Raw genomic sequence first — 17,248 nt, 5'->3', positions numbered from 1 at the left:
AGAGAGAGAGAGAGAGAGAGAGAGAGAGAGAGAGAGAGAGAAATGGGAAAACAACAGACCCATACCTACTGGTTCAAATGACTGCTAATATCATGGGCTTATCGGCCAACATTTCTGTCCAACAGCAGCTACTTATTCAGCATTGCTTCACACCAGTGGTTCAGCAGCCTTGGGTGCACATTAGAATCATCTAGGAAGCTTTCAAAAATCCTAACACCAGGCCAGGTGTGGTGGCTCATGCCTGTAATCCCAGCACTTTGGTAGGCCGAGTTGAGCAGGTCACTTGAAGCCAGGAGTTTGAGACCAGCCTGGGCAACATGGTGAAACCTCATCTCTACTAAAAACACAAAAATTAGCCAAGCATGGTGGCACACACCTGGTGTCCCAGCTACTCAGAGAATCACTTGAACCTAGAATGTGGAGGTTGCAGTAAGCCAAGATGGCACCACTGCACTCCAGCCTGGGTGACAGAGCAAGACTGTCTCAAAACAAAAACAAACAAAATCCTAACACCCAGGCTACACCTCAAACCAATTAAATAAGAATCTCTAGCAGTTGGGAATAGACATCAGTACTTAGGAAAGCTCCTCGGGAATTCCAAAGTATAGCTAAGCTTGGTATTGCTACCCTAATACCTAGGGGGGTAGAAACCTGCATTCTCCCTTGTGTTACCAAATCCAGTTGAGAAGGAGAACTGGAAGCACTGACCAATGGATCCCAGCAAGAATCGCCACTCCCCCCTCCCATTTCAGAAAAGACCAAACACTTGCCTCTCTGCTTGAAAAAAGTATGGAAATTTATATATACTTGAAAGTTGCCATTGGTACAAATATCTGTGAAACAGAAAGAATTAGCATTCTTCAAGAGTTAGTCCACTTAAGGATGACTACCTACTGGGAGGGTAGCCACATCAAAGACTATAGACTGGACATCTAAAACCAGAGAGAAAGAGGTGAAGATGACCCAGTCCACTAATAGCACACAAAGCACACCAGCATGACTTTACTCACTCTGCAGATTCACAATCTCACAAACCAACGGCTTTCAGTGACCACAGGAATCTTCTCCTGGTCGCTACTTCAGGCTTATTTCCCGGTTCACAGTCCCCATCCCCAAAAGTCCATTGTCATTCAATAATCACTACTGTTGCTTTTAAACTTCAAGAAAACCAACATTACTTAAATGTTACCCTGAGCTTTTGAACTAAGCTTGGCCTAATGCAGACACCTGAATGTGGCTATGTGCCTCAGCATTATTTCAGCAGGGGAGGGAGCATAGTCCAGGTTACCACCATGAAGCCAACAGTGCTCCAGGCAGAAGTGGCTGGGCCAGAGATGTCAATCATTTGGCTGTCTCAGCAGTGTTGGGCCCAGAATACCCTCTCTGACTGTGCTAGGTAGACGACTGCTTTGAAAAGGAGGACAGGTTTTCACTGAATATACTTTCAATGAAACACCATTTTCTTTTCAGTACAGGTTGGGTTTCCCTTATCTGAAATGCTTAGGACCCAAAGTGTTTTAGATTTCTGATTTTTTGGGATTTTGGAATATCTACATTATACTTACCAGTTGATCAACCCAAATCTAAAACTCCAAAATCTGCTTAAAGGAAATTGAGTATTTCCTTTAAGTATTGTGTTGGCACTCAAGGTTTTATCATGCATGGATTCTGGAGCAGTGTGGAGTTGGTAATTTCTGATTTGGAATGCTCAACCTGTACTTACTCGCCAAGGAAGTGCTATTGACACAACAGCTCATCAGAACAGTGACCTCCTTAGAAACACACTACAACACTTAAAACTGGCTTTCTTGTTAAATTCGTTCATTCATGCATACAAAAATAATTTACCAAGTACTTCCTATGTGCTAGGCAGTTTATAAGGTACTAGGGATACAAAGATGACAAAAGGAATGAAGCCATTACTGGGATTCAGAGGGCAGGCCCTGGAGTCACAGAATCAGCAAACCCTAACCCCACTGCTGCATCAACTTTTATGACTTAGGCAAGCCTTGTTCCTTTGATCCCTAGATGGGGACACAGTAACTATCGTCTGGGTTCTAGTGAGGAACTACATGAAATCATGTGAGTCAAGTACCTAATCAACAGTAAGAGAGTCCCTGATGGCAAAGACTTCCAATCTAGAAATAAACACATTAAACAAGAAATAGATTATTCTAGCCAGAGAGATACAAGGAAGGATTATTTGGGTGTATGATAATTTGCAAATAAAAGCACACCAAGTTCAATACTAATGGGTCACTGGATACACCCACCAAGGGTGAAACTCACCTCTGTACTCAGTTTTCGAAGACAACAACTCAAGAAGTAGTGAAATCCTATGTTGCCACACGAGCAGTGTGTGGAAATGGGGTCCTGCTATATGCCCCTCTTAACTTCTGAAAGAATTGCCAGTACTGCCAAATGCCGAGAGAGACAGACATTCTAGCCTCATCTAACGCTGCAGAAGTATGGTATCTTGACTGGATAAATGTCACGAGGGCACAAATGCTCCCCTACTCAGTGCTATGCAGGGAAGAGCATTCTGGGAGGGCAGTCAGTACTCCCTAGTTTCTTCGCCTAACTAGAAGCAGGTTGCAGCGTTTAGGGAAAGAGTCACATGACCAAGCCGCTCCATCTTCCCCAAAATTATATGTACTATGTATGAAAAATGGAAACAGCATAAAATCCTACCTTAACTGACAGAGCCACATACGAGTCAAGTGAGACTGTGTGCTGTGTGTGCGAACTGTGTGCAAAACCTACCACCACAAGCAGGACGGAAACTGCAGGGTTTCCTCTCCCAGGTAAGGTTCAGAGCTCAGGCAACTTCACCCAGTGTGACCACAATTTGTCTAAAAAGCTCTGAAATATCATTCACTTGCTCTTTGCAAACAAGAAAGGAATTATCAAAAGCTTATCAGTGTGCTAACTATAGTCCTCTGTTGCTAAAGTGGACAGCAGAGGAGACTGATAAATAAGGATGTGGTCAATTCTTTTAAGGAGAGGCAATTCTTTTAAGAGAGCCAATGCTTTCTCTTGATTTCCTAAGCACCACAGAATAATTCCAACTTGCAACATTTGCAAAGCAATTTCACATTCGACAGTGAATTTCCAAAAATCTTGTAACTTATTAGAGCGGAAGACAGGGTAGATTTAGAGGAAGGATTTTTTTTTTTTTAATGTAAATACTTTAAAATATTGGGCTTAGATGAAATCATTAAGCAGGAGGCAGTGGCTCATGTCTATAATCTTAGCACTTTGGGAGGCCAGGGCTGCAATGAGCCAAGATCATGCCACCACTGCACTACAGCCTGGGAGACAAAGTGAGATGCTGTCTCTCCCCACCCCCCAAAAAAAAAAAAAGCCAGGCGCAGTGGCTCACACCTATAATCCTAGCACTTTGGGAGGCAAAGGCAGGCGGATCACCTGAAGTCAGGAGCTAGAGACCACCCTGACCAACATGGCAAAACCCTGTGTCTACTAAAAATACAAAAATTAGCCAGGTGTGGTGGCAGGCACCTGTAATCCCAGCTACTTGGGAGGCTGAGGCAAGAAAATCACTTGAACCCAGGAGGCAGAGGTCTCAGTGAGCTGACATAGCGCCACTGCATTCCAGCCTGGGCAACAAGAGTGAAACTCCACTTCAAAACAAAGAGAGAAAAAAAAAAAAAAAAAAAACCACACAGGAAAGCACATTAGTCCTCAGTTAAAAAAATAAGAGGCAAATCATGAATGCTTAGCAAAATGAAATCTCAGAATCTACTTTTTAAATAAAAACCATCCCTGTCAGGCGTGGTGGCTCACGCCTGTAATCCCAGCACTCTGGGAGTCCGAGGCGGGTGGATCACGAGGTCAAGAGATCGAGGCCATCCTGGTCAACATGGTGAAACCCCGTCTTTACTAAAAATACAAAAAATTAGCTGGGCATGGTGGCGTGTGCCTGTAATCCCAGCTACTCAGGAGGCTGAGGCAGGAGAATTGCCTGAACCCAGGAGGCCGAGATCGCGCCATTGAACTCCAGCCTGGGTAACAAGAGCAAAACTCCGTCTCCAAAAAAAAACCATCCCTGACTGGACTAGAGAGGCCTCAAAAGAGTCCCATTTAATCATGTGGAAGTACTTCCTCCCTGTATTCAATTTTTGAAAGAGTTAAAAAGAGGCTGGGCACAGTGACTCATGCTATACCAGCACTCTGGGAGGCAGAAGTAGGTGGATCACTTGAGGTCAGGAGTTTGAGAGTTTGAGACTAACCTGGCCAACATGACGAAACCCAGTCTCTACTGAGAATACAAAAATTGGCCAGGCATGATGGTGTGCTCCTATAATCCCAGGTACTCAGGAAGCTGAGCCACGAGAATTGCCTGAATCAGGAAGAAGAGGTTGCAGTGAGCCAAGATTGCCCATTGCACTCCAGCCTGGACAACAAGAGCAAAACTCCATCTCAAGAAGAAAAAAAGTAGTCATCCAGTTGCTCTTACTGTATTGTGCCACAGTTTAAATATGTTTGTCCCCCACAAACCTCATGCTGAAATCTGATCCCCATCAGGAGGTCCTTGGGCAGATCCCTCATAAATGGCTTGCTGCTATTGTGGTAATGAGTGAGTTCTCCTCTATTAGCTCCCATAAGAGCTGGCTGTTAAGAAGAGCCTGGCACTGCCCTCCTCCCACCTGCCACACTGCTTCCTCTCACCATACACACTGGCTTCCCTTCCCCTTCCACCAAAAGTGGAAGCAGCCTGAGGCCCTCACCAGAAGCAGACGCTGGTGTCACACTTTTGTACGTCTGCAGAACCATAAGCCAAATAATCCTTTTTCTTTGTGAATTACCCAGCCTCAAGTACTCTTTTATAGCAACACAAACAGACTGAGACATATTGTTAACAAAAATGAACGAGGATTCATTTGGCAAAAGCTTTTTTAGCAGTAAAGTAAAACTCAGCCAAATCCCTCTTTTACAATGCACCTTTCCCATAGAAAATAATTATTGCAACCAAATTTACCTCTCTTGGGAGGAGACATTCTAATCAGACCCCCCTCTTTACTAAAAATATACCTGAGTCATTTACACTGCTGTTCCTCTTGGCATAAGCACTCCGAAGCACCTGCTCATAAACCTGAGCACCGATTGTTCTCACGTTGTCCCGGATCAGAATGCCTTGAGCTTGCATCATGAAGAGGTAGGTGTTCACTGCAGAAGCAAAAGGGAAGGAGAAAAAGAGGCAGATTCAGAAGCAATCATTTAAAAAAAACGTACCACATACCTTTGGATTATTTTTCTTTTTGGACCTTTAAATCCTCTTTCAGTTCTTTTAAAACCCTACACGGCCATAACTCTATTTTCCATACCCTTCAGGACACAAACATCCTTTGAGTAGCCAGTAGGGTTTAGCCAGAAATTGAATTTGAATTTCTGTCAATATTCAGCAGTTCTAGAAAAACCATAAACTTAAAAAAATATACTCCTTCTGGTCTCCAAATACCCAGTCTGTATTCTAGCATTCTGTTCATCAGAAAGACCTTCATGAATTAGTTAAAACCTTTTTTAAAAGGCTTCTGCTCTCTTTAAGTTCACCTTCTCAGAATGAGTTCATGGTTCTACACAGAGAAAAAAACCACCGACTCTCTGCCTGCTGGAAGCACTGAAGTCGCAGTCTTGTCTTGGCAACATTTCAAAGCGGTAGACTGAGGCTACAATCACTTACCCTGAAGGGATTTGGAAAGAAAAAGGAGTAACCTAAGAATATTTGCAGTGCTCACTATCCAAGCCTAGCCCAAAATTCCAAAGCAGTGAGGAGAAAGTATGGTCAAGGTCAATTAAAACATGCTCTTAACAAATTAGTGGGGCTGGGTGCAGTGGTTCACGCCTGTAATCCTAGCACTTTGGAAGGCTGAGGTGGGTGGATCACCTGAGGTCAGGAGTTCAAGACCAGCCTGACCATCATGGTGAAACTCCATCTTTTTTTAAAAAAATTAAAAAAACAAAAACAAAAACAAATTAGTGTTCAGATTAACCAGCCAATCTTGTCTTCTTTGGAACGTGATCTCCACTTTCATTTTCCTGAAGTCGTTCTATGATATAAAACTAGAAGGTCACAAACACATCAAGATATAATTCCTATATTCTACTTGCAAACTTCAGTGCTATGCCATCTATTTTCAAGAACCGGTGAGATTTTAAAACTAGTTTCTTGACCACACTCTAACTCCCTCAATTTCCCTTCATGATTGTGAAAGGGGGATGTGTTACAGGGGTGAACATTTACAAATCTAAACTCTGTGGGTGTATGGGGTGATGCATCTAACCACTTGGCTAACCTCGGGACCGGGCCCCAGTGCCCTCTCCACACTCAATATATCTGGCCTTGGGATGTGGATTCTGGCTCTTTGACAAGACACTTGGTTGACATTATATTTCATCACTATTAAAGCAATATCCGATACATATTGGGCAGGAAATAATGACTGAATGGAATAATGACAAAGCTTAGAAGTTATTGTATTTCAAGCTAGTGCGTTTGGTGCTTTATACTGGAAATGACAGAGGTGGGGGTGGGTTAGCATAATGTCAAAAACCCCACGTGGCCAACATTAAATAGTTCATGTAATGAGTGAGTCTTTCAAAGGATTTCAAATCATCTCTAAGGTGTATCCCAAGCCATAAAATAATAAGCAAAAGGGACCAATATTCAGAATACTTTGGTCAGAAATCAGTTTCAAATGCAGCCCTGCACTGACTGGGAGACAGCCCTATGCTTAACATCTGGCATAGTCAGAGAATAGATCACATACTGTGTTTATTCTCTAAGGAGCTAGGAAAGATTCTAAGGAAAAAAAACAGCTTCAAATTACTAAAAAAGTATATATAACTCTGCGAAGTCTCTGAAAGCAAGAGTAACACGTCATTTTCTGTTTCCAGAATATAGCACACTGCCAGTCACAGTAGGGGGACAATCTGTAAATACCTGTTAAACCTAAAACTTAAACTTCATCTAATACAAAATTTCTAATTCAGTCCTGTCGTCCTTTTTTTTTTCTTTTTAATCATTGAGCTGAACAGTATGTTCCCAGTGCCCTGAAATCTTCCTTTCATCCCCAACATATTACTAAACCAGTTGTCTTCAATAATATAAAAAGCAAGTATTTAATTTGCGATAGCTTTGACTTTTTTAAATTAAAAAAACAAACAAACAAGTATTTATTGAAAATTTCATGTAAAGCTTTTAGTTAGGTGCCACCAAGAATTCACTACCTCCTTTTTTCTGTACTGCAAAGTACCGCAAAGTAAAGTACTTTGCTTAGTCCCTCCTTTAAACACTCTCCCTTCCTTAGCTTTGAATCCCAACCGAAGGATTCCTCTATGGCAGTCATTCTCTAACACTACATACCCATCTCTCAGAGTGCTTTTAAGAAGTCTGCTTCCTAGGTCCCACTACAGTAGGGACTGATGCAGCTGGTCTGAGTGGGGCCCATGAATTTGTACTTGTAACAAGCTCGATGGTGACAAATGGTGCTGGACTAAGGACCACACTTGTATAATCACTGCTCTAGGGAACTCTGGCCACATAATAAATGTAAGCAACATTTATTGAGCACTTAATTACATAATTCCTTATCTCATTTAATCCTCATAATTATCCTAAGAGGCAAGTAACACTACGCAATTTACAAACAACTTCTAGGCTTCAGTTTCTCCAAGTATCTTCACCAAGGTTAAGTGAGAGCACTGCGATATGAACCAGGTGTGTCTGTGCTCCTAACCACTAAGCTTTTATACCTTGCTCATCCATGTTGTAGCCACAACCTCTCTCTGAAAGACTTCAAGCAGCCACATTTAAGAGTAAGCTTAAATGCTTACTCTTAAGGAAATAGCTCTCACATCTTTATCACCTGCACAAAGCTGCCAGATGGATCTTTCTTGATCTTTCTTAATTACAGATTTATCCACACTGTTCCTGCTCAAAAGCCTTCTCTGTCTCTTGCCTTCATTCCTGAGCTGCTGCTGCAGCAATGGGTCTGCTCTTTCTGCCGTGCAAATCCTGTTAATCCTTCATACTTCTTGGCGAAGCTTTCAGTGCCATGTCAGTCTTCCACTTTCTCCAATTTCTGTGCTAGTCTACTATAGGCTACCACAACTTTAAATGTGTTTACATGTTGACTTAGTTTGCTGTCTTGTGTCAGTCTTGTCATTCAACTAATAAATTCACATAACCACATATTGTTTTTTTCTAATTATACAAAAGAACTAGCACAATGCTGAACAAATAAAAACTGAGGGAGTAAAGACTGCCAAACAAAAGGAAATAATCACAAATTCACAACTTGGGATTGGATAGGAATTTAAGGAACACTTGTCAAAACCATCTAATGCTTCCCACTACTGGGGAACTACAACCTCCAAGACCACAGAGCAACAGGGAAAATACAGCCATCAGCAAAGAAAATCTACATTAGTTGGGTCTAAAACGTTACCCAGTCACTTTTTTTTTTCTGACAGAGTCTCACTCTGTTGCCCAGGCTGGAGAACAGTGGCACAATCTTGGGTCACTGCAACCTCTGCCTTCCAGGTTCAAATGATTCTTGTGTCTCAGCCTCCCAAGTAGCTGGGAATAGAAGTGCAAGCCACCACGCCTGGCTAATTTTTCTATTTTTCTTAGAGACTGGGTTTCACTATGTCGGCCAGGCTGGCCCAGTCACTTTTTCCCACTGGTTCTCTCTCAACCCTCCCCAGCCACCTATTCCCTGTCAGGCCCCTTCTATGTGTGCTCCTCCCATGGTATCTTCACAACTTCACCCCACATCCTGGCTGCTCTCTCTGAATACTGACCCAGTTGTCTACACTTGACAAAGGGTGGTGACCACACTAAGAGTGGTCCACGTGCAGTAGAATGAGCCTAGAAACACACAAACCACCAGCAGCTTTGTTCCATCTGTTACCAAAGATCTGTCAAAGCAAGCCCCTTTTTCTGGGGACTCACAATGCACAGTAACTCAAGGCCCAGAAATTCCCAGAAGAGAGCTGTTTAGTTACCTAGCCTGCCATTTCCCAAACCAGCACATCAAGTGAGTCTCTGCAGCACTTACTTTGGGACATTCAGTTTGGGATACTTCTATGAATAGAGTTTTTAAACTTCTATTACATGGTTAGGTAATCAATCTTTGCTGAATGTTGTTAGTAAACAGCAGTCATACCCTATTACCAATTCATATCAAGCTTGCTAGAGGCAAAATTCCCTTTATCTATTAGAGATGGTAAATTGCCCTTCTGTGCAGTGCTCATGCAGTTGGTTATACAGATCAAACTGTCAGAACTTTCAGGTGTTTGAAAAGTCTTGTTACTGGCTGGGGGAAGTGGCTCACACCTATAATCCCAGCACTTTGGGGGGCGGAGGCAGGAGGATCACTTGAGGCCAGGAGTTCAAGACCAGTCTGGGCAATATAGCAAAACCCCATCTCTACAAAAATAAATTTTGAAAATACTAGCCAAGTGTGGTAGCGGGCACCTGCAGTCCCAGCCACTCACCCAGGAGATAAAGGCTACAGTGAATAATTGTGCCATTGCACTCCAGCCTGGGCGACAGTGAGACGCTGTCAGGTTAACAACGAAAAAGCAATCTTGTTAGTAAATTTAGCCCATGGCTCTTGCCTACACTAGCAAGTACATATGCATACACATGTTGGTTTCAATCTAAATTATCTCATTTAAAATTCTTATCTCTGTGAAGTTGATATCATCTGGAGTGTTTATTTTAGATAAGGAAGTCAAGTGGTGGGGTGGGGGTAGTTTGCCCAAGGTCATATGGTTAGTGAAGTCAAAATCAGAGAGGTGAACTGAGGTGTTGCATACATTTTGATGAGATTTACTTTGTTTTCTTTTTTTCTCTTTTTGGAGACAGTCTTGCTCTGTCACCTAGGCTGGAGTGCAGCGGCTTGATCTTGGCTCACTACAACCTCCACTTCCCGGGATCAAGCGATTCTCCTGCCTCAGCCTTCTCAGTAGCTGGGATTACAGGCATCTGCCATCTTGCCCAGCTAATTTTTGTATTTTTGTAGAGACGGAATTGCACCAAGTTGGCCAGGCTGGTCTTGAACTCCTGACCTCAGGTCATCCACCTGCCTTGGCCTCCCAAAGTGCTGGGATTATGGGCGTGAGTCCCCGAACTCGGCCAATTTCGGAAATTCTAAAAGCAGTACTCTCCAATAACATGGTCCTGAGCAATAGTGGCTGAATCACAGTTAAAAAAATAATAATTTTAGGTTGGTTTACAGTGGTTAAATCCTCCATTGTTTCAATGAGTCTCTACTGAGCACTTCCTTTACTGTGTGCTTTTTAGGCATAGCACGAGAGCACTGGAGGCTAAGCGTGCATAAGGCAACACTGAATAGATGAGGAACGTTCAGACAAAATTCAACAAATTACAATGCAGTGTGGTAAATGTGAAGACAACATTTAACACAAATCCACACTTACTAATAATTTGTTTTACATCTCCATGAGACAATGCAATTACTATCCAGCCCCATTATCTAGGAGGTGGAATCTCATATATATTACCATAATTCAGTTGAGAAAAATAAGCCCCATTCAGGTCTATACAATTAGAAATTTCCATTCAGATGCCATTGTTAGCAGCCTTGGGTCATGGTTTAACTGGACAGTTTCTGGGAGCAAAGGATTAGGTCTCCCACCCTTCAGCCACCTCTTGGCCACACCACAGGGCCTTTCTTCCTCTCTGTCTCTAATTCTAACAGGAAGACCTACTCCTTTCTCACTATCCTTAATGTGTATCCTTAATGTTTGCTGCAGTTGGCTTGGTAAGCTAAAAGAGGGTTCAGAACCAGAAAAGAAACCATTCCCTTCCTGACCACTTTTTACAATCTGTGTCTCATTCCCAACACGTGCAAACATACAACACACCCATACACACACCCAAACACCAATCGCCCTTCTCTGCTTTAGTTTTCTACTTAACATACTACATATTTTTAAATTTATCTTGTCTCCCATGAGAATGTGAGCTCCATGAGGGCAAGGCTGTTGCCTACTTCCGTCAATGCTGTGCCCTCAGTGGCTAGAACAGTGTGTGGGGAACACAGAGAATGTACAATAAATATCTGAATTTTAAAAAATAAGTTGAGACAATACACAATTCAGTTTTCTGAGCTCTGCTGTTGCTTCAGGAGTCATGGAGATGGATTTTAAGCCCTTCTCTTTATTTTGCATTAGCCACCTCCTCCTTTCTGAGAGGAACCCAAAATACTGTTAAGTTAACCAGTTTCACTGAACTAACCTGTTCCTAAGAGAAGCTCAGTAATTCCTTCCCACCAACTTAGCAGCTCTGCCAAAAAGATTAGGTTTCCCCCCAAAATGTCCTGTTACTCTCATTCCTCATAAAGCTTTTAAAAACATGCTCCATATAATGCACAAGTTTATTCAAAACCTTGTGCAACAATATTTGTAGTAGAAAAACACTGGGGAAAAAGCCTAAATGACCATCCAGAGAAGACTGGTTGGATACATTTTTATACCCACCCCATGGATGGAGTACCATAAGGCCGTAAAAAAGAATGAGAAAACATTTGTTATAGTCCAAACTAGAAAGAACTCAGAAGAGATTAAGTATTTGTAGCCTATTCCAATTTTGGAATACAATACAGCAACAGGAATAAATAAACTAGAACTGCTTGCATCCATGGAATGAATCTCTCACACTTTATGTGACGCAAAGAAGCCAGACACAAAAGAACATGTGTGGTATGACTCCATGCAGCTAAAACACAAAAACAGGCACAGCTAATCTACAGTGCAGATGTCAGGAGAATGGCTACCCTCAGGTGCAGGAGAGTTGAAGGTGGCTTCTGATAATTTTTTAACCTGAATACTGGTTATTCAGATATATTGTCTACAAATTCACCAAGCTTCCGCTTACTTGTAAACATTTTAATGTTACGTGTCAATAAAATTCACCTCCCCCCAAAATAACATGAGCAAAATCCATGAACTAACTTCCAAGTCATATTATGCTACTTAATAAAGGGAAATTTATACGCACTCACGTTTTACAAAAAAAAAAAAAAAAAATAGGAAGAGTAAACCAGAAACTAATGAAAATGATAATCTATAAGAGAATGGATGGAGACAGGGTAAAGGTGTAGGGACAGGACTGAGGCCTGAGTACACCTTTTATATTTTGCACATTTACATATTTTAAAAATTATATAGCTGGGCATGGTGGAACACACCTATGGTCCCAGCTACTTAGGAGGCTGAGGCAGGAGAACGGCTTGAGCCCAGGAGTTTAAGTCTAACTAGGGCAACATAGTGAGAATTCATTTCAAAAAATATATATATATGAGAAAGGGGAAAATGGGCAAACCCTAAAACTAAATACAAACACAAACACATAATTCTAATAATACATCATACTGAAAATGCAACCCACAGAAAAGTACTCTGATACATTCTTCCGGAGATGAACTCTAAGGACAAAAGAACCATAAAAAGCCTGGAACTCTGTTTAGCAGTTCGGTTGATTACAGTCATATTTGGGTCATAATGATGACATGGAAATCAACGGATGCTGAAGCCCTCAGGTGAAAGTGTTATTGAAGAGGATAGTCAAAACACATCCTCAATGCACCACCCCACAAATTACATGTTGATCACAACTGACATTTGTAATTTTGCTGTATAAGAGGAAGTTCTAGCATGTCATCCCCTTACCAAATGTCTCAACTCAGCAACCCCTATATTAGAACAACCTACAGTTCAGCCTCCTAATTCAATGTAAGATCTTCATTTCCTATGTAATATTCTTGCTAATCTATTGAGGAAACAAGAAGATCAATCTAGAATGTGGGATTTTTTTTTTTTTTTAAGAGTTGAGATCTCACTCTGTCACCCAGGTTGGAATACGGCAGCATAATCACGGCTCACTGAAGCCTCCAACTCCTGGGCTCAAGTGATCCTCCCAACTCAGCCTCAGGAGGAACTGGGACCAGTCAAGTGCCCCCATGCGTCCAGCTAACATTTATAAAATATTTTTTTAGAGATGAGGTCTCCAAATACATCCAAATAGATAATTCAGGCTGAAAGAATATAGGATATTCTACAGAATAACTGATCTGGACAAAAAAAAAAAAAACGCAGGTGCTATTCTAGACTAGAGACATAACTAAATGCAATACATGAACTTTCACTAAATTTTGAATAGAAAAATCAGAGTGCAAAAATAGATATTTTTGAGACAAGTGAGAAAAATTAAACATGGAATGTTTATCAGATATTACTAAATGTTAAGCTTCTTAAGTGTAATCATAGTGTTGTGATTATGTAGAATGAGCTTATTCTTAGGAGATGTATATTGAAGTATTTAGAGATTTAGCATCATGATGTCTACAACTTTACTTTCAAATGTTTCAGGAAAAAAATGTGTGCATATGCATATATGCACGTATGAGCTTATGTATGCACACAAAGAGTTAAAGTAAATGCGGCAAAATGCTACCAGTTGGTGAACTCAGGTGAAGAGCATATATTTATTGTACTATTTTCTCAATGTCTCTAAAGATTTGTAATTTTTTTCCAAAAGAAAAAGTTGATAATCAAATGGGCTGCAACTGCCAGGTTAAGTGGATTATTGTTCTGCTGGACTTCAAGCTTTCTCCAAGAGGAGAAAAGTAAAGTGGCCACTTACTCTCCAACAGTATCCAAGTAAAGTTCCCAACTTTATTTAATGAAGAAACAGAGCCGGGCACAGTAGCTCATGTCTATCCCAGCACTTTGGGAGGCATAAGCAGGAGGATCACTTGAGGCTAGGAGTTGAGAACAGCCTGGGCTGTTCGTAGTGAGGCTCTGTCTCTACAAAAAAATTTAAAAATCAGCTGGGCATGATGGCATAGTCCCAAGCTACTTAGGAGGCTAAGGTGGAAGGATCCTTTGAGCTCAGGAGTTTAAGTTGCCCACTGCACTCCAGCCTGGGTAACAGAGCAAGATCTTGTCTCTCCAAAAACAAAAAAAGGGGGGAAATAATAGTAATAATAATGATGAAGAAACATCAAGTCCTAAGGACTTTTTACACTTCTATAAAACACCAGCCACAAAGAGATGATGAACTCTTTCATAAATGTTACAAACGGTAATTCAGCATGCATCATTCAACACGCATTGTACACATATGATATTCCAGGATTGCCCTCTACTCTTAAGGATAAAGAGATACAAATAAGACACAGTCCCTGCCATCACCTTGCAATGGAAGAACAGTCATGTTTGTTCAGGGACACAGGGGAGTGGCTACTAGATCATAGGGAGCAAAGTCCAGGAAAATGCCCTCAGAAGAGGTAATTCTAGAATATGGTCCTTCAGGGGGTATTGAGAACAAAGAGGTGATGTGAGTAAATCCAGGGAAAGAAAAGCCAGTCTAACAGACACCACCCCCCTCCCCCAGCACAAAGCTGCACCTATGCTGAGTGTCATTCTTTCTGGCTCCCGTCAGCTGTCCCAGGCTTTACATCTTGACATTTTCCCTCCATTTCTATCAAGAAGAGCACTGAAGCAGAAAAGGGGGCAGCATAAATGAAAACCAAGAGCCATCCGGGGGGAAATACATCTGAGGGGTTAAAGAAGTTTCGTATGGGCCGGGCGCGGTGGCTCAAGCCTGTAATCCCAGCACTTTGGGAGGCCAAGGCGGGTGGATCACGAGGTCAAGAGATCGAGACCATCCTGGTCAACATGGTGAAACCCCGTCTCTACTAAAAATACAAAAAAAAATTAGCTAGGCATGGTGGTGCGTGCCTGTAATCCCAGCTACTCAGGAGGCTGAGGCAGGAGAATTGCCTGAACCCAGGAGGCGGAGGTTGCGGTGAGCCGAGATCGCGCCATTGCACTCCACTCCAGCCTGGGTAACATGAGCGAAACTCCGTCTCAAAAAAAAAAAGAAGTTTCGTATGGCTGGAGCGAAGGTTATATATGGCAAGAACACGAGACAGGAGGCTAGAAAAATGGGGAGATCAAGAGCGAAAGGGTTTCATGCACTATCCTTGGATCTGAACTTGATTCTGAAAGCCATCACATTGCAGAAATGGTCCAGGATTGGATTTCCAGTGGGCCAATGAGTAGGAATCAATCAGAACAAGTAAATCCACCCTACTCAAAATTCCTGACTCCAGATTAAGGACTGAACTTTTTAGTATCCAGATCTAAATTCTTGGATGAACTAAATAAGGTTCTGTGTGTAGAATCCCAGTTGGTTAATAAAAGTTGACAGCCTGAATCTATACTTTCTACACGAAGCAATGCAGAGGAACACCACATCTCCATGGTATGTAGAGTGGAGGGAAAATGTCAAGATATAAAGCCAGGGACAACCGACCAGAGCCAGAAAGAATGACACTCAGCAAAGGTGCAGCTTAGTGCTCAGGGGGGTCCGTTAGACTGGCTTTTCTTTCCCTGGATTTACTCACATTACCTCTCTGTTCTCAATACCCCCTACAGACTACAAAATGTGGGATTTGTAACACAATCAAATAAATTCCAGAAAAATACTGCAACCAATCTATGGACCAGAGGTTCAATCTCATTAACACGTCCATGCTTTTGACATAAAGAACAGGGAAGGCCGGGCGTGCTGGCTCACGCCTATAATCCCAGCACTTTGGGAGGGTGGATCACCTGAGGTCAGGAGTTCGAGACCAGCCTGACCAACATGGAGAACACCTGTCTCTTAAAAAAAAAAAAAAAAAAAAAGAACAAGGAAAAGGGAAGAGAATCTGAAGAGAAGAGAAGCAGAAAAGGAATAAATAGAACAGGAGGCTCCCTCTCACACTCATGCTTGCTACTGCTCTCTCCTTTCCCCACATACAAAATACACTGATAAGATACAATAAAAATTAAGGAAAAACAAACAAAATGTGTCAAAAACAAATGCTGAAGTTTGACTTCTGCCATGCTAGAGTATCTGCAAAACCTGCATTATCTTTTTAGAGCATTATTTTGTGGAAAAAGCATAACCTGAAAAATAACCGAACCCTACCCCCAAACAAGCAGATGATCAGTGTTCACTGCTCTGCACAACAGGTAAAGAAAGGATCTGCTTATAAAGAGATGAATTCCTACACAGATAATAATGAATTTATTGAGTCCTTATGTGCCAGTACCTTTCCAAATGCCTGTGTGTTATCTCCTTTCTTCTTCACAACAACTGAAAGGTAGGTTGTTTCCCTCATTTTAGAGATGAAAAAACTCAGGTCTGAATATGCAATCTGACCATGTGCAGCCAAGATTTCACAGCAGAGTCCAGGTTTTTAACAAGGGTGCTCTATCGCCTCTCAGATACTCAATCCCCTGAATCCACAGCTGCTATGCTGCCCACACTTCGTTTGATTCCTTTTACTTGGATCTTTTTGAAGTGGTTTTTGTTTTGTTTTGCTTTGTTTTCGACGGGGTCTGCTCTGTCACCCAGGCTGGAGTGCAGTGGCACAATCATGGCTCACTGCAGCCTCACCTCCCTGGCTCAAGCAATCCTCCCACTTCAGCCTCCCAAAGTGCTGGGATTACAAGTGTGAGTCACCAAGCCAGCCCACATGGCCAATATTACCTGGATCTTTACTGTCAACATGTCATATATTTCAGGTTTCCAATATTCCACTTCAGGAGTGGGTGCCAATACTCATACTATAATGCATCCAAAATTTTTATTATGAGTTTGAAGCTCTAATGTGAATCATGAATTTTTGCATTTTAAATTTGCTTAAAATGTTGGATACTCACACTGTGCACTGGAAGACATTAACATACATTTAAGAAAGAAAATAGAGCTTTTTTTTTTTTGAGATACAAGGAATTTTTGGCAGCAAAATGTATACCCATTGTCTTATCTATTTAAATATTTTGGAGCAATTGTGTGACAATTTTCACACAAAAAGTGTTTAAAGAAAACTGGGGCAAGGGGGGACACATACACACATTAACAAAATAAAGAATCAAAACAAATTATTTCAGGGAAAAAAACTGATTTGAGGAATCTTTTACTTTCCTAATCCTTCTCATTTGAGGCAGAAAAATCACAAAGTCATTCAAAGATTTCATTTTTCACCCTAATTACTATTCCTGGCTATTTAAAAAAAAAATCCAAGTGGTAAAAATTAACAGCTATGAAGTACCCTGAAAACATTTCCACTGACCTATTTAGTCTATCATCTGTTAAATTATTAAACTGTACATAAGATTAAACATGAAAATGCTGTCTAAA

General features: G+C 41.5%; 1 protein-coding gene across 5 annotated transcripts in view; it reads right to left on the bottom strand.

The window, feature by feature from the left end:
* B4GALT5 (beta-1,4-galactosyltransferase 5) overlaps window positions 1-17,248 on the bottom strand; it is an 88,708-nt gene that overhangs the window by 21,130 nt on the left and 50,330 nt on the right. For all 5 annotated transcript variants that reach the window (XR_004262080.1, XM_032256025.1, XM_032256027.1 and 2 more), the window contains exon 2: window positions 5,053-5,187. Coding sequence is in view for 4 of the 5 variants with exons in the window: in XM_032256025.1 (XP_032111916.1) it covers window positions 5,053-5,187 (135 nt within the window). In the remaining variant the exon portion in view is untranslated. The remainder of the gene's footprint in view (window positions 1-5,052; window positions 5,188-17,248) is intronic.

Source organism: Sapajus apella, unplaced genomic scaffold, assembly GCF_009761245.1.
Source record: "Sapajus apella isolate SASKATOON/1434 unplaced genomic scaffold, GSC_monkey_1.0 scaffold92, whole genome shotgun sequence".
In the NCBI taxonomy this organism is placed as follows: domain Eukaryota; kingdom Metazoa; phylum Chordata; class Mammalia; order Primates; family Cebidae; genus Sapajus; species Sapajus apella.
Note: the sequence above shows the minus strand (reverse complement) of the source record. Positions and strands in the feature narration are given on the sequence as shown.